Source organism: Aulonocara sp. 'chitande type north' Nkhata Bay, linkage group LG22, assembly GCF_057382095.1.
Source record: "Aulonocara sp. 'chitande type north' Nkhata Bay isolate Kocher_YH1m ecotype deep benthic linkage group LG22, A_spYH_male_GT1.1, whole genome shotgun sequence".
In the NCBI taxonomy this organism is placed as follows: Eukaryota; Metazoa; Chordata; class Actinopteri; order Cichliformes; family Cichlidae; genus Aulonocara; species Aulonocara sp. 'chitande type north' Nkhata Bay.
The window spans coordinates 8,449,641-8,462,894 of record NC_141364.1 but is presented as its reverse complement, the minus strand read 5'-3'; the positions used below and the strand labels follow the sequence as shown (position 1 = coordinate 8,462,894).

Genomic DNA, 13,254 nt, shown 5'->3' with positions numbered 1-13,254 from the left:
ACTCGAAGCCCTCTGCACCTCCACCCGCCACCGCTCACACTCTCACTCCTGACCTTTGACCCCTTCAGCTTCACCCTCTGCTCTCATAGGCGGAGCTGCGAGGCCGCATGAGAGTGCTGTGCCACTGACTTTTGACCTACAAAACTGTACATGGCACGAGTCAGTGCTGCATTACTGTGTCACTACAGGGCGTCGCCGTTTCTGTTGGGTGATAGCATCGATACTCCTAGTTAAATTTTCCACTTTCTTCTCTTTGACTGTTAGATTGATAAATATATAAATAAATATAAAACGAAATATCATAAACTTTCAAAAACAGCGTTATTAAAGTGTGTTTTCACTCAACAGATAGCTGCTATTTTGCATGTCACAGCAAAATGTAGCGTATGCGGAAGTGCCTGTACCTGCATTGTTTCTAATGGCCAGCAGGTGGCGGCGACTGTGATAGCAAAAAGAAGTCAGATTGTGTTGAAGTCTATGGGAAGGTTAGCCTACTTCTCATTGGATTTATGGGCACTGTAAACAATTTCCTGGTTAGTTTATGATGTCAGTCCATTGTTTTAAATCTTAGGGAAGACAAGATGATGATCATTTTCTAAATTATGGTCCGACTGAGAGTAAAATAGAAGATAAAAAGGAGTATGGTGCAGCGCGTGGTTGGCTCATGGTTAAGAACTCATTTTTGTAAGAAGTTTCTCTGTGAGATCCACACTGCATATGATACCTAGTTTTTAAAAAAAACTGCATCCATCTTTTATGTATAGTCTGTGATATGACACAAATATTTCTTACTTCTATTTAATTTATAAAGCAAATCTGTTTCCTTTGAAGAGTAAAGATGAAAATGATCAAAACTGAGTCCAGGAACTCAAATGTTACACAAATTGTGAATAATTATAAAACTAATTAAAAGTATTTCTTTCTCATTGGGCAAGTGGTGTTAAATTCTGGGCGCATTATAAATTTTCCATTAGCAGTTGATTTATTTTAATTCCAGTTTTCCTCGTGATGTCTTTGTACTGGCCAGTAAATAAGCGCATCCCTGTTTAATCCTGATTGAATTTTACATACATTAGAAATGTAGCTTTGTACAGGTGGAAAAAAGGTAAAATGTAAGATTTATTATATGTCAGTTAAATAATACAAACACAGTAATGAATAAAGTGGAAAAAACTCTCCTCTCCTTTCAGTCTGTAATGATTAATCCTGAGTGAACCTTCTCTTTACCAGCACGGTGTGAACCATATCTGCATCCCGCACTTTACTCGTCTACTCCTTACAGCCAAAGTGTGTGTGTGATTGTGTGTGTGATTTTCTGTCTTTCTTTCTCTTAAACTCAGTCTTTTCTCCATCTGAACTTCAACTTGGATGTTTGTTTGTGAAAATCTGTTTACGATTAAAGAAAAGACGGTCTGATGTGAAGTCTGCATTTTTCATGCTAAACCAGCATGGTTTGAGCCTCCACAACGTTGGCATGTCTTTAACGGCTCCTGTTGAAGACAGCGCCCTCCAGAGGATCATTTCACGTCAATAAAACTGCTCTGTGTTTTGACCTCACTGCACTGTTGATTGAGATCGGCTTTATTTGCACTCACTGCTGCCTCCTTTGTGTTTTCTCTGTCTTGAAAAACACTGAATTTAATTTCCTGTTTCACCATCTTTACGATTCTTATCTCTGCTCTCTTGTTGCAGCCCAGAGAAAAGGGCCGAATGAGATTTCATCGACTACAGAATGTCCAAATAGCGCTGGACTTCCTCAAACAGAGACAGGTAAGCTCACATGTGGACACACACAGCATTTGTCTTCATCACCCTTCTGAATGATAAATATTTTTATTATTGGCTTGATAACCCTTTTATAAAACAGTACTGTCCTTAATTTGAGCACATGAGTTAATTCATTTCTATATAACAGCTGATCAGGGGAAAAAAGTAGTGTTCGATTCCAGGAAGAGACACAAGTCTTCTTTTAGGGTTAGCGGCTGAAAGTAGCTTCAGATATGCTTCAAATTGTTAAGTTTTGCAAAAAAAGAGACATCAGTACATTCTACATACTAGTATATTCTCGCAGCACGACAGCTATCTTAAACCACTGGAAGGTTATTTTGAATTTTGAATAATTGTTTTTCCCTCACAAGTTTTTCTTCCGCTATTTATGCACAAATTTCGTCACGTTGCATCTTCATTAGCAGCTCAGAGAAACGGCACAGTGACAGACTCATCCCACGAGAGTACTGAACAAATGTCCATGCTAACTCTCAGTACATGAAAAATATGCAATTATCTTTGTTTTCACTGAGATAATGATTCAAAAGATCATTTCCCCACCCCACAGCTGACACGATCATGAATCTCCACTGTGCTCATGTGTCTACGTAGCAACATGGTTAGCTAATGTGTTACACATTAAGCTCTCAGGGGACACAAGTGGGATAGCTGCTGGTTTTAATGTCCCTTTTAATGCCATATATTTCAATAATAATGTATACCAAGGTAAAACTTCACCTTTGAACAGTGAAGTTCAAAGGTGTTTTAATGTATGTGGCAGCGCAGGCTTGAAGTAAAAATGGTTAACCTGCAGTGCCATATCTCCTCCTCGTGCTGTCTTATCACACAGCATCATCTTTTTTTATCTGCTCCTCTCTGCTTTTATCTCTTCCATTGTTTCCTTCCTCCCTCTCTTGCTGCCTCAAATTAATCTCTCACTGTTTTGCTGCCAAACTGCAGCTCTTCCTCCTCCTTATCTGAACAGTCCCCATCTTTCTTAAACCGCCTCCCTTGTCTCCATCTCATTCCCCAGAGAGAGGAGGACTGACCTTTTCTTCTTAGTTTCATCGCAGGTCTAATTATGCAGACCGGATAGCTGAGCTTAGGCGGAGCTACATGATTTAATAAGATCTCAGAGAGCTTTGTACAATTAATGAGCATGATAGGTGAAGGGGAGACTGTTCTTAATACTTGCAAGGAAAAAAGAATAAGCTATGTTTTCTCTTGTCTTGAATCCAGTCAGGTGCCTTTGTGTCAGAAACAAATACTCTGGTCTGTTTTCTAGGTCAAACTTGTGAATATCAGGAACGATGACATCACTGATGGGAACCCCAAACTGACATTAGGACTCATCTGGACCATCATCCTTCACTTCCAGGTCTGTGTCCTTCACTTGGCATCTTTGTTTCTGGCGCTCTGTGTTCTCCTCTGATTTGTAGCCGATGTGGTCAAACCAGCATCTGCAAAGTCCTTAAAGTCAGCATTAGAGGGACGTAATGGGCAGGAAGGCTTTAGAATGATGTAATACCACTAATTAATTACATAATAACCAAGTTATGGTTTGCATCATTACTGCTAACTGGGGTTTAAATGGATTGGTCCAAATATCGGCATTACTCTGAGTCAGGATTAGAGTTTTATTGCTGCCATGTTGAGCTTGGCTGGACATTTGCATCCTGGCAAACTGGTTTGTAGTTATGAAACTGAAGAATTGTTTGAGTGGTTAAAACAAAGTGTGTTTGTGTGTGTATTCATGGTCTGCTGTGGAATCTGATCAAGATGCATTCTGGGTATTAACTGCATTCTAGTTTTCTTTAGTGCCTCAGTAATCATCGAGCAGATTCATATACATTATATTGTTTTGCCCCAATCTGAACAAGGCCAGGTGCACTAAGGCACTCAGGCTTATGTGTGACTTATGTATAACTGATGTTATTGCCCTAAGTATATGTAAGCTCTGAGCCGGGCCTTGCCCGAGTGCTTCATCTTAAACCCAACATAAGGATTTACTTTGGAGCACACAAAGCAACATGTTAAGGTTCCATCAGGGCCCTTATCCTTTGCTATCTGTAATATTATGTCAAAGGTAGCTTCAAAGTTAGACCACGAGTCACTGTGTGAGAAGAAGCAATAAATAAATTGCAGTGTGTGCCCTTTTCTCTGGTGTTGGATCAGGAGTTGATGTTATTAGCTAATGATATATTTAGTTTTAGGGGTTAGTTCAAATCACAGATGTTTTACACTGAAGCAGTTTTGGCTAAGATTGCTAGACATTCTTTGCATTGCTATCAAAAACATTCAAAGTGAATATAAATGTCTAAAGTTTGGACCGCAGAGCTCAACAGTGTGCAACTCGTGACTGAATGTTGTCTCAAGGACAGCTTGTTTAGTCTAGACAGCCGGCTCTTGGGATCCTGACGTAGAATCATGTCCACCAAATGTTTCTGCACCAGTTTTGCCTGCAGACAGTGTTGTTCTCTATTAAATCATTACTGTGGGTTGCCTTGTACCGCTGGGCCCGAGTCATGCGTGACAACAAAGCTAGAAACCAAAGCAAGACTTTTGAAATCGATCAAAACTTTTTCCGTGTCCCTGTTTCTTATTTTCATGGCGTGGACTCAACTCTTTGCTTTTGTCATATTCAGTACTGGACAGAAAGGAGAAGCTGCAGTTGTCTCAGTCGGCCACTAGGTTGTGCTGTAATATGACCCTCAGCAGGGTGACATTGCCAGCTGGTTGCCATAGAAACAGCAATGCACGACACCCCTGCATGACTCAGCAAGACATCAATGAGTTTGGTAAAGAGATGAAGGGTGAAAGAGTGCTGGAGGACAGGACGGGGATGTGAAGCGGACTGCAGGAGCTCCGGACGGAAGAAATGAACGAGTGCTAAAAATGAATCAGTGGGAAGGAGGGAATTGGCTCACAGCAGCAGATAGTTTGAGTTTCAGGAGTTCAGCGAGTTCACTAGATGAGGACAGTTTTTAGAGCTGGTGTGGGAAACTCCAGTCACATGGCTCTGCTGCTGGACTCGGACTAGCTGGACTTGATTTAGTGCTTGTCAAATAAACAGAAAGTGTTACCACAAGGCCCTAGAAATTTCAAGGTTACCAATATTATAAAAACTATCCTAACAAAAGGAGACATGGGACGAAATGGATGCACATTAAAATGTTTTGCTTTGCGTAATTTTTTGTCTTCACAGAGCTGTTTTGGGGGGATTTTTTTTTTTTTTTTAGATTTTAGACAGTTTCTTTTCCTACTGTTGGCTCTATGTGATGTCACTGAGAGCAGGTATAACACGGTCATTTTAGGCATGCAGTTCTAGATGTAAGCATAGAAGCCCCACCCACTTGCTGCTCAAACCTTCTGTTTGTGAGGAGCAGCCAATCGGAAGAAGTAGCCTTAAAGGGGGGGGGCTAATGCTCTTTGTTTCAGATGCAGGATGAACGGAGTGCTTGGAAGTAGCCTTAAAGGGGGAGGAGCTAATGCTTGATGCAGGATGAACTGAGTGCTTGCATCAAAACCCAATATGAGAAATGAAATCTGTGAGCCATGCAAAGCAACTTAATAGAGCTTAAGACAGAAAACAAAGAGCTGATATTCTGCTTATGAATATCAGAATTTTGGAGGGGGGAAAATAAGTTCAACTCTGCCCTGAAGCGTCTTGCGTGGCCAGAGTGCACTATCAGGAGCATATCCCACGAAACAGCATTTACTGTAGAGGAGTGTTAATCATGGCAGCTGTTAAACAGTGACAGAGTAGGTAGGAGGTTTAGCCTAATGTTGCTCAGTCCTTAGGCTCAATTAAAGCCAAGAAATCAGATCATAATGTACAACAGTTACAAAAAATATCTTCATGCAATGATTGAGATGGTTTTTTAATGAGCCACTCATCATAACAACATGAAAACAGAAAATGAAAGAAGTGTGGTCCACAGAAGGGAAATGTGTAACGTTTACATTATTTCCACTGGTCGTTTTGGACTGATGATGATTATAATGAAGATGAAGAAGTCGTTTTTGGAAAGAAGCCCTGCAGGTCTTTGAGACCAGGACGTGTGCAAATGAGTGACTCAGCACATCGGCTAATTATAGGAACTCTCACCGGGCTATCATTTTAGCAATTAGCAATTTAAGTTACTTTACTAGCACATACAAGATACAAATGAGCCTCAGTCTGTTTTATCTCAGAAAACCTCAACTGTCCAGCTTTAGACACATCTTCTCAGTGTTTATACGCTAATGTGTGGCTTCCTTTTTGTTCTCTTGAATGTCCAGATGAGGACTTTGTTAGTCCTTCTTCTCTGAGATGGGGATAAAAGTTTTTTTTTTAACTTGTTTTCTTATATCTGTTGTACTGGGATTGTAGAAACATCCAAAAACACCTCTTAAACAATTATCAACAGAAAATGATCCTAAAACTAATTATTAGAATTTCTGATTTGCACTAGTGAGTCTTGGTTGTAGTTACCCTGCCAGACCACTAGATGTCACAGTTAAGCTCCGTATCGCAGATGGTTGTGTTTGTTATGGATCCTCCTCCAGCTGCACTGTGTCTGGCTGTGATTGGCCAAAGCAGCTTTGTGTGACTGCCAGTGAGTTCATTTTCAAGAAATTTTTAGTTTCATTGCCCTGCTACAAGACAGGTGAGCAAGCGGGCTCAGTTTGTTGTGTCCTCAGAGGTAGTCATGGTTTTATTGAACAGGTTGATCACCATTTGTGTCGGATAAATCTGACGGCCGTGTGAGCTGCAGTTTAATTCTCTAAAGTAAAAAATGATCTTCTGTTGGTTTAAAAGGGCTTGCATAGCTCCTGGCTTGACCCATCTATTTACATTATTCTGATTATTATTCTGATTGTTCTGTGCAATCATAATAATAATACACAAGCTGACATTTAGAGTTTCAGAATACCAAAGAAAGGGATTTGGGCAAAATCGTCAACACAAAAATCTCTTTGTCTCTTTAGCTGTGCTTTGCAGCATAATGTGGCAACAGCTGGTCACGAGTCTTCCAGTATTTTATAAACATTTATCATTAAGGGTCAACATCTTAAAACATCTTCAAATCTCTGTTTAAGAGGGCGTCATCGTCTAAAGAGCTGCTAAATATATTATTAGAGCTTCTGAGATTTGTATGTAAAGCTGGGTTCAGCAGGCAACGCTTGCGGCCTGAGATTTCCAGGGCTCACGATGGCATGTCGCCACCACGAAGGGATGAAAGCCTCTGGGACTTGATTAGTGCTTTCCTCCTATTGGTTCATGAATTTTCCATGTGCGTTTGTGTGTTCGCTTATGCTTGTGGTTAATGAGTGAAGATGGATTACCGCTGGCCTCACCGCCACTCGGGAGTATTGCATTTTTGGAGGTCTCCATCCATATGTGTCTCTGTGAAAGCATTCACCATAGATCAGGCGAATGTTGTGTGTTCAGACGTCTGCAGTGTTGGTGCCAGTGACTGATGAATCTTTCTCCTGCAGAGTTATTGCCATGCTGTACTGTACAGAATCACGTGCATAAGCGGTTTTATTCAACTTATGTGGAGAGATGGTGGGTGGAAGTGGCCTATAGAGGCTTAAAAACTGTAGGTGGGGAGGAGGGGGGGATAAATGTGTGCGTTTGAATTAGAGCGATTGATGACTGTTTTGGGTTGGAAATATGGATCTGATTTCAGTGGAATTTTATATTGAGGGCTAACGCTGAGTATTTTCTGTCAGTTAGAAAATAAGATGCATATCGAAATTTCCCAAAACTCCAAAAATACATCTGATAATCAAAGAGATTAAAGCTGTTGCAGTCTGTGTGTGCACGTTTTTCGTTGCTGTCAAAGCATTAACTGTTTATGGGTTTTAACAGCCAGATTGAAAAGGAGGATTTTCCAGCAAATCCACTGGATTAACTGCCCTTTAAATCCAGGTACTTCATCACTTTAATGCAAAAATGCTGCAGCTTCCATATGGCTGTAATTGTGCACAGACTGACCTGATACAGCTATTGATATTGAAGGCTTTGCTCGGTCTGAATTGTGCAGAAGTATCTCTGTTATCAGTCTGTGCCTCCATTTCACTCCCCTCTTGGATTTTGCTTCCTCCCTGCATCCTTATCGTTCTCTCTTTTTTAGCTCTCCCCTGATTCCTTTAAATTTCTCTCCTCACTCCTTCCCTCTTCCCCTTCTATGACATTTTTCCCACACCATTCATAACCTGTAGCTTCACAGGCAGGTGGAGATTGAAGGGAATAGATGGAGAGAGAGAAATTGAAATGCTTACCAGCTCCTCATTTATTATCACAGATGCGACGGTCTGATTCCGATTTGATTTCTCTCCTGTCTGCCTGGATGGCTGTTTTTTGTCTCTGTCCCTGTTGCAGCCTGTCATTCAGGAAAGCTTTTGGGTCAAGTGTGTGTGTGTGTGTGTGTGTCTGTGTGTGTGTGTTTGTAGCATGGAAAGCTGCTCACTAACAGCCAAGAGAGAGAGCTAGAGAGAGAGAGAGAGAGAGAGAGTGACGGGAGTAACGAGGAAGCGGATAGGAGGAGGAGGAGAGCCAAGGAGGGAGGGGTGGACTGTGAGAGTGAGAGATCGCGCAGAAGAGAGTGTGAAGCTGCAGCAGCCGGGAGATAAAAGCTTTTCTCTCCCTCTGTCGGTGTCTGCCAGCGAAGGATAAAGCGGAGGAGCAGAGGCAGTCGAGGGAGAGACCGATCCAGGCTGCCTGCTGTCACTGGAGCTCCCGGCTTCCCCTGATCAGCAGGCCTCAGACCACAAATACACAGCAAGACAAGACACACTCGTGGACACGTATGCAGAAAGAGCTCACACAGCTGACCGGGGGGACCGCCCAACCTGGCGGGCACTAAACATACATTCGTACTCCCTTTTGGACAGTTGCTCCACGGTATCAATCGGATCAGTCCAGCCATGCTTGTCTGAGGGAGCCACAGTTTCATTTTAACTGGAGACGCCCTGTGTTTCTTTTTTTTCCTCTCCCCTCTTGTCGGTCTTTTAAGGGGACATGGGCTGCGTACTCTTTTGTCCTAACCTCTGGCGCTGTGCTGTGTGATGTTTGGGACTGCCCTTTACTGGATGCTATATCCCTCTGGCTCTCTTCCAGGTGCAGTACACATCTGCACATGAACTAGGTCCGCTACTAGATCTTGATCTTTGCAAGACCTCACCTAAGCCGACAGAGGACCCACGTCTTCTTCAGCCTCAGAGTGCAAGCTCCACTTCCCACACCACATGCCTAAATTCTAATTAGACCTGGTGGATGTGAGAAGCTATTAAAAGGAGAAAAAGGCACCCGAGAGGAGAAACAGTGAGAGGCTTTTTAGTTTTTTAGGGTAAGACCTGATCTAAATACCCCCAACCATTACTCCTGCAAAGTGTGGATGGTGTCAGGCTGTTGCATCGTCGCACTGCACCACCTGATGAAGGGGACGCTTGGCAGACTGACAGCAGGACACAGCAGCATGATTGGATAGTACTGAAGCACAAGTCAACTTTGATCCTCGGGGAATCTAACATCAATTGGGAACAGTCTGTGCCCAGGTATTCAAAGCAGAGATAGACACGATGCTGAGCTGTCTGGGGAGCTCAAGGTGGAGTTTGCCTGTATTTGTCTGCTTCCAGATTTAGACAGATGCTCTGCTGAGGCTAACAGCTGCATTTACATTGGTCACCCCAGATAATCACTAGAAAAACTGTCAACTTTCCTGCCAATCCTGTCAGTAGGAGAAATTAATGCCAGCAGTTTTGAATCCTGACATATTGACAGCAGCAGCTCGAGGTGTGGATGTTGAACAGACACATGGCAGAAGGATTGACACATCATGTGAGAAACCAGCTCATTGAACAGCGTAAGTCGTGGGAGGATGACGAGAAGCATCGAGGCGGAAGCTGATGCTCTGATTTGAGTATTTAGGAAGCTGTCAGTGTATTGGCTGATTCTTCCTGCAATCTGCAGTGGCATTGGCTGACTACACACTCTGTCCGCCACAACCAGTCTGGACAGTGCGCTGCCTCGACAGAATGAGACTCTGAGCGTGCCATTACTACGAGGGATATCGACAGTATCACCATTAATACTGCTTCCGCTAGGAGCAAATTGACGGGATTCCCACTGATCTTACTTCTCTTATCTTGCACTGTATCAACATTACCAGGGAAGGAGAGGGCATCATTAATTCATGAGCTCAGATAGATACTAGAGCTCCTGGATAACACCAGCACCTGTACCTGACATTAAATCTGTTTTTGGGTTGTTGATGATGGAAGTATCGCGGTGAAACTGAAGCTGACGAAAGTGTTTTTCCTCACATCATCTCTTATATTTCGAATCACAACACTGAACTGAGAAGTGAGATGAGACCCAGAAATTCTGCCATTCTTTTGCTTGTCACCTGCAGGTGCATACAGTGTGTGTGAGACCTCTGGATTATCACTAATGGGCTGAGCAGCACTGGACTGTACTATATTTTTCTCTCTCCAGCAACTCATCATCCTGCCTGACAGCTTCCCTTACACCAGGTTATAGCTCACCTGCCAGAGGACCCGTGATAAATCAGACATCTGACCCAAACTGAATTTATTTTCCTCTCTCGTGTGGCTCTGCTGACACAACTGTGTCCTCATGTCCTTGACTCCGACCACAAGTCTTTTCAGATTGAGAAAACAGGAAGAGTAAACCTGTGTTCTTAGAGAGTGAGTGTCTGGCGACTACACTACCCGAGTCTGAGTCAGGACAGGCAGAGGAAAGATAAAGGACGCCGAGGTCCTTTGACACAACAGCCTGCCACGTGATTGGACCAATAACTGCCTGAGGAAAAGACTGACTTTTTCTCTTCTTCCACCTTTATTTTCAACGGGTTAAATTTAAGACAGTGCCACAGAAAATGGAGCAAAGCCTCCTCGTCTTAACTTGAAACTACCCTCATAGGTCAGATTAACGAGCGAGCCTTACAGTTCCTCTTTTTGTAAACAAGTGGAATAAACCTAAATGAGCATCACTTTAGGTCTTATAAAATAACTGCCTTTCTTTTTTTTTTCTACGCTCTTCTTCATCGACATTGAAGTCATGGGGAACTCCATGGGCTGTGTTCGGCCTCCTCGGGAGGGAGAGCTTGGTGGAGCCCCCCCACTTTCACCAAAGAAGCGTCTGCGTTTCAGACGTAAGCACAAGGGCAAGAAGACCAGGAAAGGCGAGGCAGAGCTAGAGGACAGTGAGCGGCAGAGAAGCCTCGAGCCTGATGAAAAAGAGGAGGAGGAGGAGGAAGACGAGGAGGAAAAAGCTGCTGTCAGAGAAACATTTGGTTCAGATTTTAACAGCAGAGCTAGGACTCAAATACCAGTGCCTGATACACATTATTCCAAAACGAATCCCCACAGCAATACTCTTTCCCCCGGCTCTGTGAGCACCAGCGCTGGGGGGCTTTTGGGCAACATATTACTTGAAGGGACCCCCAAACCCAGCCCAGCCTGGAAAGGGGTCTTCTGCTTTCCAGGGGAGGAAGACACCGTCAGTGCAATCATAGATGTCTCCAGTATCCCGAGCCAAACCACCACTACCACCCCAGTCAACACAGCCCCAGCTCTGGGGAGCACCACTCCGGGCGGAGGGAGGGTCTATCGTGTTAGGGAGAAAGTCCAAGGGGTCCTGGAGAAGCCTTGGATACTCCGGCAGAAGAAGGAGAAAAAAGACAAGGGCAGGAGAGAGGATAAAAATGAAAGGGAGCATGGAGGGGAAAAAGGTGGAGGAGAAGGGGCTGTACAGGTGGTGAAGACGCCTTCAGACAGGGACAGAAAAGGTGTGGTCCACATCAAGGAGGTGGACGGTAAACTCTGTGTGGTGAGGACGGTGTACCCCAGTGACTATGGCTCTCCAGTGTGGAGGGGTGAAAGTGATGGAGAGGTGGAGGTCCACAAAGAGTCTCCAACGCCATCTCCAGTTACAGAGAATATTCTCAAAGTCCAACTGTCTGAGCAGGACAAAAGCAGAACCAAAATATCTGCAGGGGATTTCCCCACATCCTCAAGCTACTTGCAGATTCAGGAGACGTCGGCTGTCAAAGGATTTCGATTGGACTCTCCAGCGTGGGCACAAGAGAGGGCGTCTCTTTTGGAGTCAGGCTATGCCAGCGACCTGCCGCTGACCTCTCCGGAAACAGCGGGCACCACTCCCAGTCAGACAGACTGGGGAGGGCTGACCAGCAGCTCGTCCGAGAGGCTGGACTCCATGATTGAGAGCCCGCTGTCCCTACAGCATCAGGCAACTAGGAAATGCCTGCCACAGGTTTGTGTCCTGACCACAATCCAAATCCTCAAGCCAAGAAAAACAAAGATCCGAGACAGCTAGTGTGAACAAGAGTTTCATACATGTGCAAATACCATCCTTGGTAGTGCAGGGTTTCAGGAAGGCAGGATGACTGATCCAAAGCTGCAAAAAGTACAGAGCCCCTACATTAAGAAGTTAGCAGATTAAGGAAACATGCTCACTAATTAGATCATAATTATTATATTGGTTTTAAAGTATCAGAATTTGTCAGATATTTCACAGACTAACAGTAATTTATGTAAACACTGTTAGTTTTAGCCCTAATTGTGACATCTACTGTGTCCGAACTTCCCACCGCTCCTAAGGAAAAGGGAATAGTTTTACTTTTGGACTCTAGTCACTGACCGCAGATGTTTGCTTCCAGGACTGAGCAGTGTTTTTGAGTTGAACAGCATTTTTCAAACTGGTGTTCTGTAGCGCTAAGAGAGCCATTTACAGCACTTGATATCTTTCTTTCCTTTTTTTTAAGGGTGCTTTTGTTGTCATGTGTGCACCATGTTTGCAGCCGTGAAGGTTTATGTGTGCGCGCCGTTATCGGCTCTAGAAAAGCACTATAAGTCTCTCCGTTCTTTCCGCCTTTGTTCCTGCAGCCTAATCAGCGCAGCACAGACTGTGCCCCTCAGTCTCAGGATCCGTCTCTGCGCCCTCCCTTTCTTATTTTTCTCACAGCACACGTACTCGCTCATTGCTGACGTCTGTCAGAGTGTGAGAGGCGCACAAGCTGTGTGTGTGTGTGAGACAGAGAAGGAGGGTCATTGCTTCAAATGACAGGGTTTCCTCTTAATGTAAACTGAAACTTGTCATTTTAAATAGCACACAGCACATCTGTGTTTGGGTCTAGCTCCAATGATTTTAGCTGGAAGCGGTTATTCAGGGTTAATCAGAAAAGTGAGATCAGTTAACTTCAGCTTCAGTGAAATATTAGATGTCCACGCTTTTATCATATCATTTTGTAATTTCTAGACTCGCTCTTTCCTACCAGCATGTCTAACTATTGTTTATGAGGTTTAAATGCAGCGGTTAATAAAATGCAAGTTGTATTCCTCGGTCAGTTAAACTTTGAATGCACTGGTCTAAAATTTTGCCCGTTCATATCCTCAGTTGTTTGATTACTGCCCACAGCTTGTGGCTGGAGCACAGAGCAGGACCATAGTGGGACC

At 43.7% G+C, this 13,254-nt stretch overlaps 1 protein-coding gene across 13 annotated transcripts in view; it reads left to right on the top strand.

Annotated features, from left to right (window-relative positions):
• macf1a (microtubule actin crosslinking factor 1a) overlaps window positions 1-13,254 on the top strand; it is a 228,834-nt gene that overhangs the window by 104,206 nt on the left and 111,374 nt on the right. For 7 of the 13 annotated variants that reach the window (XM_086281216.1, XM_086281224.1, XM_086281220.1 and 4 more), the window contains 2 exons: window positions 1,693-1,770; window positions 3,053-3,145. In XM_086281216.1, the coding sequence (XP_086137342.1) occupies window positions 1,693-1,770; window positions 3,053-3,145 (171 nt within the window). Of the gene's footprint in view, window positions 1-1,692; window positions 1,771-3,052; window positions 3,146-8,425; window positions 12,053-13,254 lie in introns of those variants that run through there. The other 6 variants (XM_086281215.1, XM_086281213.1, XM_086281212.1 and 3 more) reach the window with 3 other exon arrangements.